Source organism: Anolis carolinensis, chromosome 4, assembly GCF_035594765.1.
Source record: "Anolis carolinensis isolate JA03-04 chromosome 4, rAnoCar3.1.pri, whole genome shotgun sequence".
Classification (NCBI taxonomy): Eukaryota; Metazoa; Chordata; class Lepidosauria; order Squamata; family Dactyloidae; genus Anolis; species Anolis carolinensis.
This window is the reverse complement of record NC_085844.1, coordinates 171,952,038-171,968,987: the sequence shown is the minus strand read 5'-3', so window position 1 is coordinate 171,968,987 and position 16,950 is coordinate 171,952,038. Positions and strand designations below refer to the sequence as shown.

General features: G+C 36.3%; 1 protein-coding gene across 6 annotated transcripts in view; it reads right to left on the bottom strand.

Moving 5' to 3' along the window:
- Positions 1–311: 311 nt before the first annotated feature.
- Positions 312–16,950, bottom strand: part of LOC100561497 (FRAS1-related extracellular matrix protein 1) — a 318,227-nt gene continuing 301,588 nt past the window's right edge. For 4 of the 6 annotated variants that reach the window (XM_062979566.1, XM_008109356.3, XM_008109357.3 and 1 more), the window contains 4 exons: positions 15,097–15,276; positions 10,971–11,086; positions 4,345–4,430; positions 312–2,241 (listed from right to left, as the gene is read on the bottom strand). In XM_062979566.1, the coding sequence (XP_062835636.1) occupies positions 2,021–2,241; positions 4,345–4,430; positions 10,971–11,086; positions 15,097–15,276 (603 nt within the window). In that variant the 3' untranslated portion in view covers positions 312–2,020. Of the gene's footprint in view, positions 2,242–4,344; positions 4,431–10,970; positions 11,087–11,214; positions 11,435–15,096; positions 15,277–16,950 lie in introns of those variants that run through there. The other 2 variants (XR_001730232.2, XR_001730231.2) reach the window with 2 other exon arrangements.

Genomic DNA, 16,950 nt, shown 5'->3' with positions numbered 1-16,950 from the left:
CATGTGGCCGGCATGACTGCATGGAGCACCGTTACCTTCCCGCCAGAGCGGTACCTATTGATCTACTCACATTTGCATGTTTTCGAACTGCTAGGTTGGCAGAAGCTGGAGCTAACAGCGGCCGCTCCCGCCGCTCCCGGGGTTTGAACCTGAGACCTTTTGGTCTGCAAGTTCAGCAGCTCAGTGCTTTAACACACTTCACCACCGGGGCAAAGCACAGGCCAATGTGATATTTTTTAGAATTTTCACCAGAGTCCAAAAAAATAATTCTGTGGTAAATTTCAGGAAAGACTCTTTCAAGAGATTGTGAGTGGAGGTACTGTTCCTTTACTTGTACATATTATATGTATGCAATCCAAAAACATAAGCAGATAACTAAAACATGACATATACTCATACAATAATATACATGTATAATATTTAATGAACGTAGAATATAAATTAAAATGACAATTTACTAAGCATTTAACTACAGTAACCAACATATATAATAAGGATGGAGACCTGAAAATTGGAAGGCCACTTGTAATAGAAATGTAATTTTCATTCCTAAACTTAGTTAAGGTCCGATTGAATGGGGCTTTAATCTGTCTCATCCCAATAGAAATTATTTCCCTGCTACTGATTTATTTGTCGACCAGCTATAATAGTACCATCCAAGAAAATAACATACGTAACTTGGATTTGTGTCATTTCTCTTTGCTTACTTTTCATTCTCTCAAAAGGCCTTCAGCATTTATATTTATGCACAGAATGTGCAAGCCCAAGAAACATCATACTGCCATAATTTAACAGCCTCTGGAGTTCCAAGTCATACATGGAGCCAAGGTTTATATGAACAGGGACAAATCCATTAACTTCATTGAAAGAGAACACTTTATTGATATAGCCTCTCTAAAGCTGGAAGGATGAAATGATCTTGTTCAACAGAGATTTTATAATAACAGAAAGCAAAAAATAGCTGATTTTGTTAGTTTTGACAAATGGTTAGAAAACCTAATGTGATAATAACCTATCTACTATATTAAGGTTTCTAAAGTTTGGTGGGTACAGACATACATATTCTAAAGGCATCAGATCCATCTGATATTGAAAATTAAGCAAGGTAAGCCCTTGTAGGGACTTGAATGGTAGGTGACTAATGAATAACAGTTGCCATGGGCTATATTTCAGAGGATGGGCAAATTTATCTCTGAGTATTCCTTGCCTAATAAAACCCTAAATTCATGAGATCAGTCAATAGGCAATTTGAAATCACACAGAAATATATCAATATGAAAGGTCTAGTGTTCACATAAACAAATGCTTTAATGTTGAACAGATAGTTTAGATCAAAGCTTTTTTTAGATAGTGAAGATCCTGACCAATGAAATAATGAGTGCAGAAGGTCCTTCCTTTTATCCCAGGGTAGGCAATTTTAGTAGAGACCAAATTTTATTACCAATAAGATAAGCTGCAGTGTTTCTAAAAACCAAGTATCCAGGAGTAATTTAAAGCTTTCAGTATGGTCAAGACCCCCCCATCCGTGCTCATTCCACATAAAAGATTCCTTATGTTCTTTCCAAATGAACAATGATTCAAACTATTGGCCCTCATTCTGAGTTATATAATAATTGCATATTTGAATATCATTATTTATTTATTTATTTATTTATCTTTGCTTTGTTTCATGCTTTCCTATGCCAGTAAACTACCAATGTCAGCAAGTGTTTTCCCTTTATTTTACAATGACGTACAGAACATTGTCAAAAGGAAAACTAATGCTAGTCCTGACTTTGGGACCTCTTTTATTCTAGAAGTGAAAGCAAGGAATACAGGTTGGTTATAATCCAGACAGTTTCCAAGAGGCTTTTTCAGACTTTGCTCTCTAGGTTTTATTAATTAAACATCTGGATCTGGCAAAACATGATCTATGCAGAGCTGACCAGCCTGTTGCTTAAACAGAAACACTGTCGAACATAATATTTTTTTATGTAGCAGTTTTACAATTGATGTGGTGTTTGACTTTACAGCTACCATTCTAGAATTTGTTGTTAGAGGCTACCGAAGGGATAGAGCAAACAAATCTTCCATTCAGCCTCTGCCTACATATTCTTGTAGCCCATTTTTTCTCCATTTGGACAAAAGCACATCGCTGCTCATTGGTCGTGCGAGGTCTTGCCTTCCCATGTTTGAAGTGATGGAAAGTGACTGGACGGTTATTACTCCACACCCAGCTCCCCATTTTATCTTCTTTCAATCCTGAAATTGGAGACATTGGAATTGTGAAACTATTGTGTACAGCAGTGCTACAAAATAATGACAGGAGTTACATTAGGGTCTTTGTGATCGTAAATAAAGCAGGGTTGTTGTATGTATTCCGGGCTGTATGGCCATGTTCTAGAAGTATTCTCTCCTGACGTTTCGCCCACATCTATGGCAGGCATCCTCAAAGGTTGTGACTCTGAACAAAGGATGCCCTCCAGGCAAGAGACGAACCTTTCCAATGCTAATTAGAGTGATTAACTGCAACATTCACGCAACATTCCAACTAACAAATTTATTTATTTATTTATTTATTTATTTACAGTATTTATATTCTGCCCTTCTCACCCCGAAGGGGACTCAGGGCGGATCACATTATATACATATAGGGCAAACATTTAATGCCCATATACACATAGAACCAAGACAGAGACAGACGCAGAGGCAATTTAACCTTCTCCTGAGAGGATGTTCGATTCTGGCCACAGGGGGGAGCAGCTGCTTCATCATCCACTGTGACGGCACTTCCTCATTCCAACGTTGTAAATTAATTAAACTTGCCTTCCCACTTTATAAGTGGTACCTTATTTCCTACTTGATAGATGCAACTATCTTTCGGGTTGCTAGGTCAGCAACGAGCAGGGACTATTTTTTTTTAATTGACAGGTGCTCACCCCACCACGGGCTGGTCTCGAACTCATGACCTCATGGTCAGAGTGATTTATTGCAGCAGGCTGCTCACCAGCCTGCGCCACAGCCTGGCCCCAGGGTGTGAGAAGAACTCTTCTCACACCCTGGACTTCCCAGAGATATATATTAACCTTCCTTGCCTAGTTTCTCCATGCCTCACAACCTCTGAGGATGCCTGCCATAGATGTGGGCGAAACGTCAGGAGAGAATACTTCTAGAACATGGCCATACAGCCCGGAATACATACAACAACCCTGTGATCCTGGCCATGAAAACCTTCGGCAACTTAAATAAAGCAGTTCATAAGACAGATCCCTCATGATCTCATAAGGACATTATTCATGAGTAAAATGTAAAGAGTCAGCCTATTCTAGTAAACCCATGCTTCAATGATTAATCATTTCAAATTGGGAAAGAAAAAAACATTACAGTAGTGACAGAGCGTATACCTTATGTTGATAGTCATTGCTTCAATAGCAGATCATTCCAGTTTCTAAGGATTTCAGTCAACTGCCCTAGTAAATATTCCTTGCCTGAAACATTGGGAACCTATTGCCAATCAGAGAAGATAATTTTCTTGGGGACAGGATCGCAAGCCCTATGATGGGGGACTAGCATGGTGTTTCCTCAGTGGACTAAGGTCCAGCATTATATTTGTGTTATCTGACTACACTTGTTGCCATCTTTGTAGTAAATGCAGTGTACATTGGAAGAAAAATAGCTGGTAAACTGACACAGACTACCTCTTTGAGTACAGCTGCTTGAGGCTACATTGAACATTGGTCAGATTTACTGTAAATACATATTTGATTGACATGAGTAAGAAGGATAGATTTACACATCATCCCCAATACTGAGATACTGAATCTTTGGGGAAATACTATACACATGCATTTGGGTATAAATCCAACTGATACAGAATCATATACGTAGATATCATACGTACTATATGCTTGACCTTCAGAGAAACTGGACAGCTACCAAAATTGAAAGGCAATTACGTGAAAAGTTATAGCTCAAACGGAGAAAATATTTTATTATTTCTGGTATCTAAACAGCATCAACCTAAACCAAGGATCAGCAAAAACGATACTGAACCCAATACATTCAGAATCTGAGATGGTTCGTTTTCTGGACCACAGCTTCCAGCATTTTTAGGCATTTAAATGCTGGCAATGATAGTTTCATGATACTGGGAATTAACCCAAAGTAATATTCCCACAGTCTCTGTAATCCAGGTGTTTGTAACAATCTAAAGCAACACACTACAAAGACTCAAATGTACACATAGCACTACTCTGTTTACTAGATGAAAAATGAAGTTATGCAAATTTATTATTTAATTGTTTTTAATATCAGCAAATGCACTCTAAAGATTGTGCAGTACTATACTGTAAAACATCTACTCACCAATCCAAAATGACTGCTTATTGGCAAAGTTCCAGAGCCATGCCATCTCATTTGGGGAATGCACACTAGTTAGGTGGCCATTGGACCTGTGTGGCAGACAAGAAAGCATGACAATGAAAGTCAGTCAAAGAACTTTAAAAAAAAAAAGGAAAACAACATACAGTAGAGTCTCGCTTATCCAACGTAAACGGGCCGGCAGAACGTTGGATAAGTGAATATGTTGGATAATAAGGAGAGATTAGGAAAAAGCCTATTAAACATCAAATTAGGTTATTATTTTACAAATTAAGCACCAAAACATCATGTTATACAACAAATTTGACAGAAAAGGTAGTTCAATACACAGTAATTCTATGTAGTAATTACTGTATTTATGAATTTAGCACCAAAATATCATGATGTATTGAAAACATTGACTACAAAAATGCGTTGGATAATCCAGAACGTTGGATAAGCGAGTGTTGGATAAGTGAGACTCTACTGTACTTGAAAAGTAGGTTTTATTCATTAAATCAAAGCACTGGCTCATTTTAAAAACCCCAGAATATTCTTAGATCAGGAAAAAAACAGAGCTGGGAAGTTACTTTGGTGTGAGAGCATTGTGGAGTGGTATGAATGTCAGACTAGGACTCTGAGGGAACAATGACTGAACATCCACACAGTCATTAAAACAAGTCACACATTCACAATCTCAGAAGAAGCTGATAAATCCTCACTCTGCACAAATATTGTAAAAACATGAAATGTTCATCATAGGATGACTATACATCAGAAATAACTTGAAGACACATAACATCAAGAAATTCATTTATCCTACCCTGGTTATCGCATAGATATAGGATGCATTTACTATAAAATAGGATTTTTGGGATGTTCATAATTACAGGTGACAATCAAGGCCTATTACAAGTGATATGCAGCTCCCAATTATTCTTTTGACTGCACATCCCATCACCCTTAACTTTGATGAGAGCTGTAGTTCACCAGTACAGAACCATTATATTTAATATGCAGTTGAAATTGATAGGGCATTTCCTTATATTTGTTTATACTGTTACTTCCCTGTTACTGTTTACTCTGCCTGGAGGAACCTCCAGCCAATACAGAAGTCAGCTTCATCACCGTTTGCATTCAAAGCATGCGATTAATCACTAACTCTTCAACCTCTTTCATTTTATGTTTATCACACTTGTGTTGCCCAACCTCTAAAATTAAGAGTTTAATGTATTGCAAAACAGAAAATAATAGAACCTATGTACTATCCCGCTGTTAATACTTCTGCTCCTTCTATGAATATCTATTATCTTTTATAGCACTCATACACTTTTGAGATGCTATAGAAAATTAAATAAATATAGGCATCTTATTAGCAACATTCATTTTCAGATTATTTATTTTACCATAAAGGGGTGTAGGTTTTAGATGTATGACTGTGAAATGGGGCTTATATATTAAGAATGACATTTCCAATACAATTTTTATTTCTGTCTTATGAAAGGAATCACATTCATTTTGTATCTTAGTCTCTTTGAAGACCAGAGACATTTCTATATGGCTTTTTAAAATAATGACTATTATTTGCAAAATTTAACATCAATCAGTTCTCACTTTTGTAACAATCACTTGAAGGAAACCTCCCTATGTTTTGCATATAGAATCAAATTAATTCGGAAGGCTATAGAAAATAAAATGTGTTCTATAAAATATAATGTACAGTACATTATGTAAGCTCTCTCAATTTTTTCTAGCCTCTGTGCCTTTCTATATCCATTTGAAAATTCATTTCTGTCACTGAATACTAAGGAAGGTAGTATGATTAACTTTATTGTCTGTCATCTCAAAAAATACAATAATCAGTGCATTCAGTTGTTACACAAGATGATACACAGATCCAAATGTAATTATTTAGGTTAATACAATTCTATAAGGACCTTTTTTACACAGACATACAAAAATTAAGAAATAAACCATTCCAAAGTGAGTGGTTTACATATTTCTAGCCACTGATAATCATGACAGGTAAACTACTCTATTTGCATGAGTCCTGACCCATAAAAACAGAGAATATAGAAACAGGTTAACTACTTAGGAATATCTTATGAATGCAACATAACTTAATTGAAAATAAATTCCACTGAACTCATTAGAAACTAAGTCAGATCTAACTTGATATAATGAAAACAAATATCAAATTCTAAATTTGACAAATTTCTACACTGACGCTATAATTCTGATATAACTGATTTGGGAGAAATTAGTGCTGATGGGAATGATTAAATTGCCATGTTCAGAACTGGTTTGAGGCCAGGAAGGTGATTACATTAACCACAGAACCTGGTTTAAAATTGCTTTGTAGGTCCCTCCTATTTCCTGGAGAGATACACATCAGCGCACCAGCGGAATATGGGATTTTATAAAAGGGGAAGTGACAGTTAAAAGTAGAGATCATCACTTATCACTCCCAAGGGTTTGATTAGCCCCCTTCTGCCCAACCATGCATGCCCTTGAGGTGTTTTTTGGCTGAACCCATTCAGGATTCTTTACTGTGTGTCAGCAGGGGCAGCTATTTATAATGCGCTCCGCATTTTGTGGAGCTGATTTCACCTTGGATCTGAGATACACTGGCATCTGCTGTAGCACCCTTTGGACTGAAATCAAACTTTTCTCAGACTTTGTTAATGCATTACATACTTGTAGATGTGCATTTTCTGGCCACTGTAGCCACAAATCAGCTTTGAACTGCATTATATGGTCAGTATAGAAGGACCCCTAGTCTAAATCAACCAGGAATGCCATGGCCCTGCATCTACAAGACCTGACCAGAGCTGTTGATGACAGAGAAACTTGGAGGTCTTTCATTCATGCAATCGTCATAAGTTCAAGTTGGCTTTATAGTAGTTAAAAACAAAAAAAATATCTAAATCTTGACCATGGAATTGTCTCTAATGTAGCTGTAGCTGTAGCTGTTCTGAATCATCTAGACTAGTAGTGCTTATAAGACTATCTTAGATGGAGGACCAATAATTAGTTTTTTCTTCTTCCCAGTATTATAGGGAATGATAATATATTTGCTCCCAGTAGCTAAAATGGTTTTTTCTTTCCTGGAAACTCTCCAGAAACCAGAAGCCAATGACTCAGGAAAGGGCTCTTGTCCATGGTCCACCACTCTGAATAGCAGTGATCTACAGTATGTAGATAGCCTTCCATACAAACAACGATTCACAGGTTAGCCAGTTTCCTAGTGCAAAAGCCTCTTCTTAGGTTCAGAGATGTTTATACTAGAAAATGATAGATCGGCTTGTACACTTTCTGTGTCAGTTTTGCTTCTGTTCATCTGGAAGTTGATTTAGTCCCATTGGCATAGTAATTTCTAATTTTTGAGATGGTGAGAAATCTGCACAAAAACTTGTACATGATTCATATGTGTTTTACTACTACTATGATTATTTTAAATATTATCATGCGATATTATTTTATAACTTTTTGTGGAGGAAGGGGTTCAAAACACCGCATCACAACATTCAAATAAACATCCTGCAGTCCACACATTATTTTGGGAAGTGCACATTAGATTAGTTTGCTTCCAAACACAGATTGTAAAAAAAATCCTCAACTGCCTCCAATTTCTATATTTTGTGTGCTGCCTAACAAAAACAGTTGGCTCTTAATGTTTCATTTTCCCCTGAATAAAATTGCTTTAGCTTATCCCCAAACAATTAAGCCAATATGTTTGCTGCACTATAAATATATTGAATTTGATCTGCCTTTTAAAACTTTTTTCATAAAAGATTCCTTTAAACAGAAGAGAATAAATAATGTAGTGTTGTTATTTATTTTAATAAAAACCCACATCCTTTCTCCCTTTCCTGTTTGAATCTAATAAAAACAGTTAAAGCTGCATGGATATTTAATGTTATGAGAAAGACTTGAATTAAATAAAAACATAAAGAAAGAGTTTTGCAGTTCTTGTAAGGTATTCTAAGCAGAATACTAACTCAGAAATACATAGTTTCGAACCTTCTTTTGCTTCCAATTCTGTCCAGGCAACACATTTGCCAACACATTTTGTTTCCGTTTAAGTGAGACTATTTTCATTACAATCCACTGAGGCTTTTGATGCGAGGTCAGCACAACTTCACACTAGAGGAGGGAGTTTATTAACACATATGACTAAATCATTCCGCTGTTGTCTACTTCAGTTTCCAATTTGTCAGCACCAAACATAAAACTAGAGACCATAAACACTTGCAGGAATTTTAACCAGTTTCAGAGAATATTCGTATGCCTGACATAAGGCAAAAGATTAAGCTCTTCAAGAAAGAAGTGTTTAATTTGTTTTACTTTTTAAAAATCAATTTAAGGGGGAATAAGATAGCATTCTCCCAGATTTCAGTAATTGACCAATTTGGTCTGCAGACTAATATGCTGTAATTTGTTTCCTATAGCACTTCCAGAGAGCCAGCATGGTGTAATGGTGTGAGTACTAAACTATGACACTAGGGTTCGAATCTGTGCTCAGCCATGGAAACTCATCTTGGGCAAATCCAACTCTCTCCATTGTAGAGGAAGGCAATGGCAACTTCTAAATAAATCTTGCCAAGAAAATCCTGTGATACAGTCAACAACAAAGAAGCTCCTTTTAACAATATCTTTCGACACATGACAAACCTTCCTTTTCTTCTTGCTCACTATCTAGCAAGGAGTATTTTTAGCATTACTGACTTTGGGGAAATGGAGAAGAAGGATTATTAAAATGCAGTTTTTCAGTCCCAATTTGATCTGGGAAAGAATTAGAATCTTGTTCTAGCTCAGGGCTTCTTAATTTTGTTACCCTGAATATATAGATGTATAAAAAAGGTATAAAAATCAAACATTTACCAATAACTAATCAGCATTTGGAAGGCTTCCTAAACAGGCTGATTATCTTTTTTATGAAGTACAACTGAAGCATCCACTGTAAACACTGCACAACAGATTTGAGTAAATGTCTAAAACAGGGGTCCCCAAACTTTTTAAGCAGAGGGCCGGTCCACAATCCTTCAGACTGTGGAGGGGCCGAATTATCATTTGAAAAAAAAATACAAACAAATTCCTATGCATACTGCACATGTCTTATTTGTAGTGCAATAACAACAAAAATAGAATACAATATTTAAAAATGAAAACAATTTTAACCAACATAAACCTATTAGGATTTCAATGGAAAGTGTGGGCCTGCTACTGGCCAATGAGATAGTCAAGTTAATTAGGATTGTTGTTGTTGTTGTGTGCCTTCAAGTCATGTCAGACTTTGGCCGAGCCTAAGTCTAAAATTAATTATTTATTTACTGCATTTATTTACTACATTTATATCCCACCCTTCTCACCCCGAAAGGGACTCAGAGCAGCTGTATGTACATACAATATATTATATTATTAGCATAACACAATATTAGCATTATATATTACTGTATTGAACTATACCACTATGCTATTATATAATATGTAATATATAACATACAATTAATATTATTATATGGTATTACTATTAGTATTATATTGTATAACAGAAGATTATTATCAATATTATATGTATATACAATATATTATATTATTAAAACTGATATAAAAATATTATATTATAAAACTGAGGGCGGGGGCCAGGTAAATGACCTTGGAGGGCCGCATCCGGCCCCTGGGCCTTAGTTTGGGGACCCCTGGTCTAAAACAACCACTAAATGGTATTCAGAAAAAAATTCAGAACTCCAACATTGAGCTAAAGGGAACCAATTTGAAGTCGGGATCCACAGTTTAAGACGCAGTACTCTAACCCATACTATTGAAATAGTATATTTCTACTACAATAGACAACATAAATTCACACTATCTAAAGAACCTCCTACTGATCGAGAATAAATAGAACTACCCTTATCATGTTAAAACTTTATAAGACTATATATTTGGCCATCAAAATGGAAACCAGAATGGAAAATGGAGAATTATCAATGAAAAAGTCTTCCTTAGGAAAAAAAATTCAGAAATTCCCTAGAAGGTTCAAGATGCTTTTGATTACTTGTGCAAGGCTTCCCAGATCTGGTTCCTTAATTTCTTATACAGTAGGACTCTCAGTTAATCAGCACCCAATGCCAGATAAATGTAGTTTCTGGTTGCTTGAGAGTCACTATTAAAAGTAGGTCTAATACTATGCCCCATATTATACCATGCTATAAACTCTTTATAGAATTAATATTAAAATTGAAACACAGTAATTAAAAGCAAGCAAAGACAAATAAATAAAAACAAACATAACTTAACAGCCTGTTTCACTGCATCATAAAAACAGCTTCTTAAATTTAAAGTACTATTCATGTAATTCTTTTTTCCTGTTGCTTAAGAGTGCTGGTTGCTTGAGTTCCAGCTATCTGAAAGTCTACTTTATTATCAGTATTAGATAACAGGTCTGTTGAAACATGTTGTTTTTTAACTTTCGTGGAGTGTAGGAAACTATCCATATTCTTTCCATATTCTTGCTGCTCCTGTATCAAATTTTCTTTTAAAGAAGTAATTCCCATCCACTTTGTTAATTGAGGTATACCTGAATTAAAAGTCAGGGACAACACAGTCAAATATTTGTAGCCTTCCCATACCATTTTCTGCAGGCTTTTTCGGCACTCTCCCATGTTGCATTACTAGTAGAACTCAAAATGTAGCAATATTTGTCTCTGAGTGTCCAGCTGGAAGGGCATTTCCTGGATTTAGTTCTCTATGAAGGATATATACATATATATAAACAAAGCAAGACAATGCATCTCTGATTAACTTCCTGTTATTTTTTCTTCACTACAACACAGCATTGTTACTAACAAAGTAAGATAAGGAGTATAAACTAACCAAATGGCTTCTCTAATTATGCTTCTCATATGATATGTTGCTTGAGATAAAGGTCTAGAACATGACACATGATACATGTAAAGTTAACATGCAAATTGTCAGCATGGCTATTTAACTTCTCATAGCTAAATATTTGTCTGGAGTCATTAGATGAGTTGGCAACAGCTATGATGCATCCCACATCAAGTTCTTGGCTATCTCAACCACTTCTACAATTTGTCTGTGAATGAAGAAAAAGTAGTATCAGAACTCAAGAAAAAGTATTATTAGAACGGATTAAAAAGTGTTTTTCTTGGAAACAAGGCAGCATGTTTTATTCACAGACAGTTAATGGCCCAAGCACATTTATTTTATTTTATATCTTACCTTTCTCCTAATATAGGAACCAAGATAGAAGATAGAATCAAACATAATAGAGCTAAACTCAATAATAATAAGATTTTAAAAGAATTGTGCTATCATAGTTCAATTACATAATTACATTTTAAAAACAGAACACCTAAATGCAAAACAGGATGAACTTTAAAAGCAGTTTAAAAACAATAAAACATGACAAATGAGAAAAAAGTGCCATAAATTTCATTTTAAAAACCCTCTTGCACATAAAACTAGGGCCAAAATCTATTTAAATAAGTTATTTGCTAATTGACAGAAGCATGGAGTCTGTGAGCAGCGATCCTAGAAACTGTCTCCCATGTTCTTCCTAAACATGCCTGGGAAAGTAGTGGGAATAGGAGGAATCCAGGATCTCAGAATTTCTTAAAGCAGATATATATCACTAAGCACCTCCAGGAACCTGTATAGCTGCGATTGCATTGTGTAAATGCATCCCTGCCCTATGCATCAACTCTCAAAGTTATAGCCAAGCTATGAATCTAGGGTGGCAGGCAGAACCCTATCCAGTGTAGTCTATGCTTAACACCAAAATTAGATGGAAAGGAGAGATACAATTTTGTGTCATCAGTATTCCTGTGACACTAAATCTCAAAACTCCAGATGGTTTCTACCAGCTGTTTCATATGCATGTTAAATACCATGATGAACCAAGAGATCCCCGAAGGACCCTGTAGGCCAGTGGTTCTCAACCTGTGGGTCCCTAGGTATTTTGGCCTACAACTCCCAGAAATTCCTGCCAGTTTATCAACTGTTAAGATTCCTGGGAGTTGAAGGCCAAAACATCTGTAAACCCACAGTTTGAGAAGCACTGCTGTAGGTCATTGGCTATGGTGTAAAACGAATTCCTCAGTACCACTTTCTCAACTTATCATCTCCCAAGATAGAATACAGGCTTTATAAAATAGTGCCTCCAAGTCCTACCAGGGAGAAGAACTATTCAACATGTTCTCCCAAAAGGTTAACAGTGCTCAACTTGGTAATGATGGAGCAGAGGATGCAGTAGAGGAAAAGGAGCAGTACAGGAGGAATATCTGGCTAATCTAAATGAATTAAAGTCTCCAGAACCAGATGAACTACATCCAATGGTATTAAAAGAACTGGCAGAAGTAATTTCAGGGCCACTGGCAATTGGCTTTGAGAATTCTGGAACTAGATACATTTCAGCAGAATGGAACCATCTTCAAAAAGGGAGTAAAAGGGGACTCTAAACAATTACTGCCCAGTCAGCCTGACATCAATATCAGGAAAGATTCAGGAGCAGCTCATTAAAGAGACAGACTGTAAGCACTTAGAAAAGAATGTCATACTAACAAAACATCAACATGTTTTTTTAAAAAAAAAAACAAGCCATGTCAGACAAACTGTATCTCTTTTTTTAATGGAGTTGCAAGCTTGGTAGATGAAGGGAATGCTGTTGTTATTAAATAATAATAATAATAATAATAATAATAATAATAATAATAATAATAAGCTTCCAAGGTGACTAAACACATCCACATACAGGCCTGAAGCCAGGTTGAAATAGGCCTGACAATGTTTACTCCGCGGCCCCGCCGCGTGGAGGCCCCTCCTCCTCTGACCACCATGGGGCCTTCCAGCCAGGCTGACGGCTGGGGTTTTAAGGCCCCATGGAGGATTTTGACGGGATTTTTTATTGTATCAACCTAGAGGCATGGATGATGGGTTGTGTTGTCCAATTTCGAGGTTGGGGGCCCCGTAGTTTAGTTGTTTTGCTCGGTGCCGCGATTCCATCACTCTTTTATATATATATATATATATATATATATATATATATATATATATATATATTGCTTCAGGCAGAAAAATATATGTGGCCAGTTAGTATCTAGAGGTAATCACATGCCCTTTCATCTTGTCTCATTTGTGGGTATTCTTTGAATTCTTCCTCAAGAATTAACCCACAGAGCTCACTAGAACTGTTTCCAAACAAGCATTTGGGATTGTGAATAGATGTTATCATCTGGGTTTAAATCTCATTGAACAAGGCACTTAATGTTGTTGAATCTCATGGACTAAGACCCCTAATTTTGACCAGGGCTGTAGCTATAATATTTTGTCATTTCTTACCTCTCAGTTACAATAGATTACAGGTACTTGGTGATAAAGATATGGGGACATTTGGTTGTAATTTGATTCAATGCTCATTCTTCCTCATGAGATTTTGATCTAATTGTCTAAGTATGGATGAATGAATTATGGGTTTAAGATTCTCCTTAAACCTTACATTAACTTTGTGTAATGGTGTGAACACAGTTGGACACAATTATAATAGGTATTTGAAATGTTATCAGGACACTAAGACCAAAAGTCTTGATTGAACTCTTACTTTTGCAGTGAACAGCATTACATTTTGATCTTGTTGATGAAAAGGGGACATGCAAATGTCTCACAAGAGCACAAATTTGGCTACTCAATGCAGACAAGTTTTTTTTATTATGGAATATCACATTCAAAAGAAGCCTGTCAAGAAAGTGATTTCCTAGCAAAAGGGCAAAAGCAATCTTGCTTGGAGAGAGAAAAGCTCAATAGATGTTCACTTGACACAAATGTCAACAGAAATTTCAGATGAACTTGTGTAACATCCATCCCTAGGATAAGCCAGGAAAAAAAACTAGCAAAAAAAATTGCTCTTAGTTGTTCTTCTTGCATATATCAAGAAATAAGTATAATTGTACATTTTGATTCACCTTCACAATGTTCATGAAGGTTGAGGTTGAAAGAAAATCCAGCCTTCAACCTCACAAACAATGAAGTTGCTAGTAAGACCTAAGAAATTCTAGCAAAATGTATTAGGTGAGATGTCTGTAAAGTAAATACCTGTAAATTGACCTGACACAGAATTGTATTTAAATGTGGAAAATCATCATTCTAAAACTTGGTCCAGACTCAAAGTTCACTGGTGGCCTGAGGCAAGTCACTAACAATGTACTTTAGCCAAGATAAAATGAAACAAGACAGAAGGAAAACTTTCTGTTCTCAAATACGTATATGGATAATTATTTTTATCAAGTTTCTGAACAGTAGAATGAGATGTTAAATCTGGGTTTAATCTGATGCTCCAATCTCTATAATAGTTAAAGCTTTAAGTGAATTCTGAATGTTTGATTATTTGCTTCTGGTAGAGGTAATAAAATGCTTTAGGGAGACTTTAAGCCCTTCCAAATAAGCCCTATATCCAAGGATCTGATTTCAGGTTTTCTGCTTTAAATTGGATTATATGAGTCTGCATTGCCAGGTAATCTGGGATAAACAGAAAACCTGGGATCAGCTCCTGGAATATAGGGCCTGTCTGGAAGGGTCGTTTGAGGTACCATTGCCCTGAAACATTCTGTTATATAATGTTTATATAAGCCTTTATATAATTTTAGACATAGTGCTGTGATTTATGATATATACTACACTCTTAAGGATATATGCCCTTCCTTCCCTTGTCACCAGTTACAAAAACCAACATGCTAATTCTACCTGTTTTGTGTTGGTTTGTAATGGGATTGGTTTACTCTTCACATCTAAATCTTCTTGAGGATGGTCCTGTTGACTTTGTAGATGAAAAGACAGGTCAGAAAAGGACTCTCTTGCAGTTGTATGATTTTCAGAATGCAAACTAGAGGATACTTCTTCTCCTGAAGGTGTAATTCCTTGATACTAAAAATGATCAAGAAAAACATAAATGCGACAACTGGTAATTATGATATTCAGTTCTCCGCTGCAATGAATTGAGATGTGCTATGGATAGGGATATGAAGGATACTAAAACCTTAGATCTTGGAAGTAACTAGTTACACATAACATATGGTTTAATCCTCAGAACTTAGATGGAACTAGTTGTGTATAATTATTTCCACTTTCCAAGAATGGAAATATAATTGATTTACATTTTTAAGTAAACAAGGAGTAACACTTCATTATTTCAGTATCTACAGGTCAACTGCAGGGGTAGGAAAAACAGGCCTTACAGACTGCACATGGCCCATGAATACTATTTTTGTGGCCCCTGAAGCCCCAGTCATTCATACAAACCCCCAACCCTCAATTGAAAAAATATTTGGAAACTCTAAATGTCACTTTTGCCCAACAAGCCCACAGAAATCCTACCCAAAGTGGGGAAAAACATATCCTATTCACCTTACAATTCTCAGAATCTGAGAAACAAGTACATCACTTTTTATTTGTTTCTCTCTCAAAACATAATCAGGAAATGATATTATTTTGAGAGGAACTCTGAAAAAAAGATGGAGGTGTTTTGGCATGCTGTGGGAAGGGAATGAAGTCCATGAAAGGTCCTGGGTTTGAGAGAATTGTCCTTGGCCCTCATGTGATTACCCTCTCCTAGGCTATGGTCTGAGTGGGCTATTGTATGGTGGGCTATTGTAGGGTTCAAGTGCTGGCTCATGCTGTACAGCATATCCAGCCTTTTAAATAAAAAAAAACACAACCATTAGATATCTATTTTATTTACTGTTGAGAAATTAAACAAAGTTACTTTTGAAAAAAATATAACATCAGCTGTTTGTTGTTTAAAAGTGCCCTGTTGACATGTCTTCCTTTCCAAGGCTTCCATCTAGCACTCTCTCCTTTTTAATGACACATGACTGGGAACCCATCTAAGGGAAAGTAGAAAGAGAGGTGGGCTAAGCACTATTATTTGCTGCTGAATATATAGACCATCATTTTAATAACTAGCCATTGTAAATATTTATCATAGTCTAATATGATGTATCTTTGATGGGGTGTTGACTCAGTTGTTAAGTGGCTTGGGAGCTTTAGCCAAGTCTCTACTGTTTATTTTCAAGATGGTTGAAAGACCACTTCAATAATTTATTAAAGCCACTCCACTACTACTGATATGTGTCATAAACTATAGCTGTAACATGGTAGATGGTAGTAACATGCACCCAGCACCATCCAAGACAGCCAAAGAACATCAGCAACAGGGAGCTTGGAGGAAAGGGCAGTGTTTGTCTGCTACAGGCTGCCTTTGACCTCAGCTCCTGGTGCCTGGCTCCTTGTAGACTCAAGCCCTGACTGCCTGGCTGAAGCAAGGCCCAGCAGAAACACCTGCTGCCTCCAGAGGCTGGGACATAAAAGGAGGATGCTGGCACGGGCTCAGTCACCCAGCACCATCCAAGACAGCCAAAGAAGACCTTAAGATCATGATGAGAGGGAGGGGGGGCTAGTAGGGTGTATCTAGATGCTGTTTTAAGTTTTAATATATCAATGGTTTTAAATTGTGTTTATATGTTTATTGTTTCTATTATTTTATGCTTTTTTTATTTTCTTTGTATAATGAGGCATTGAATTTTTGCCTAAATGTATATT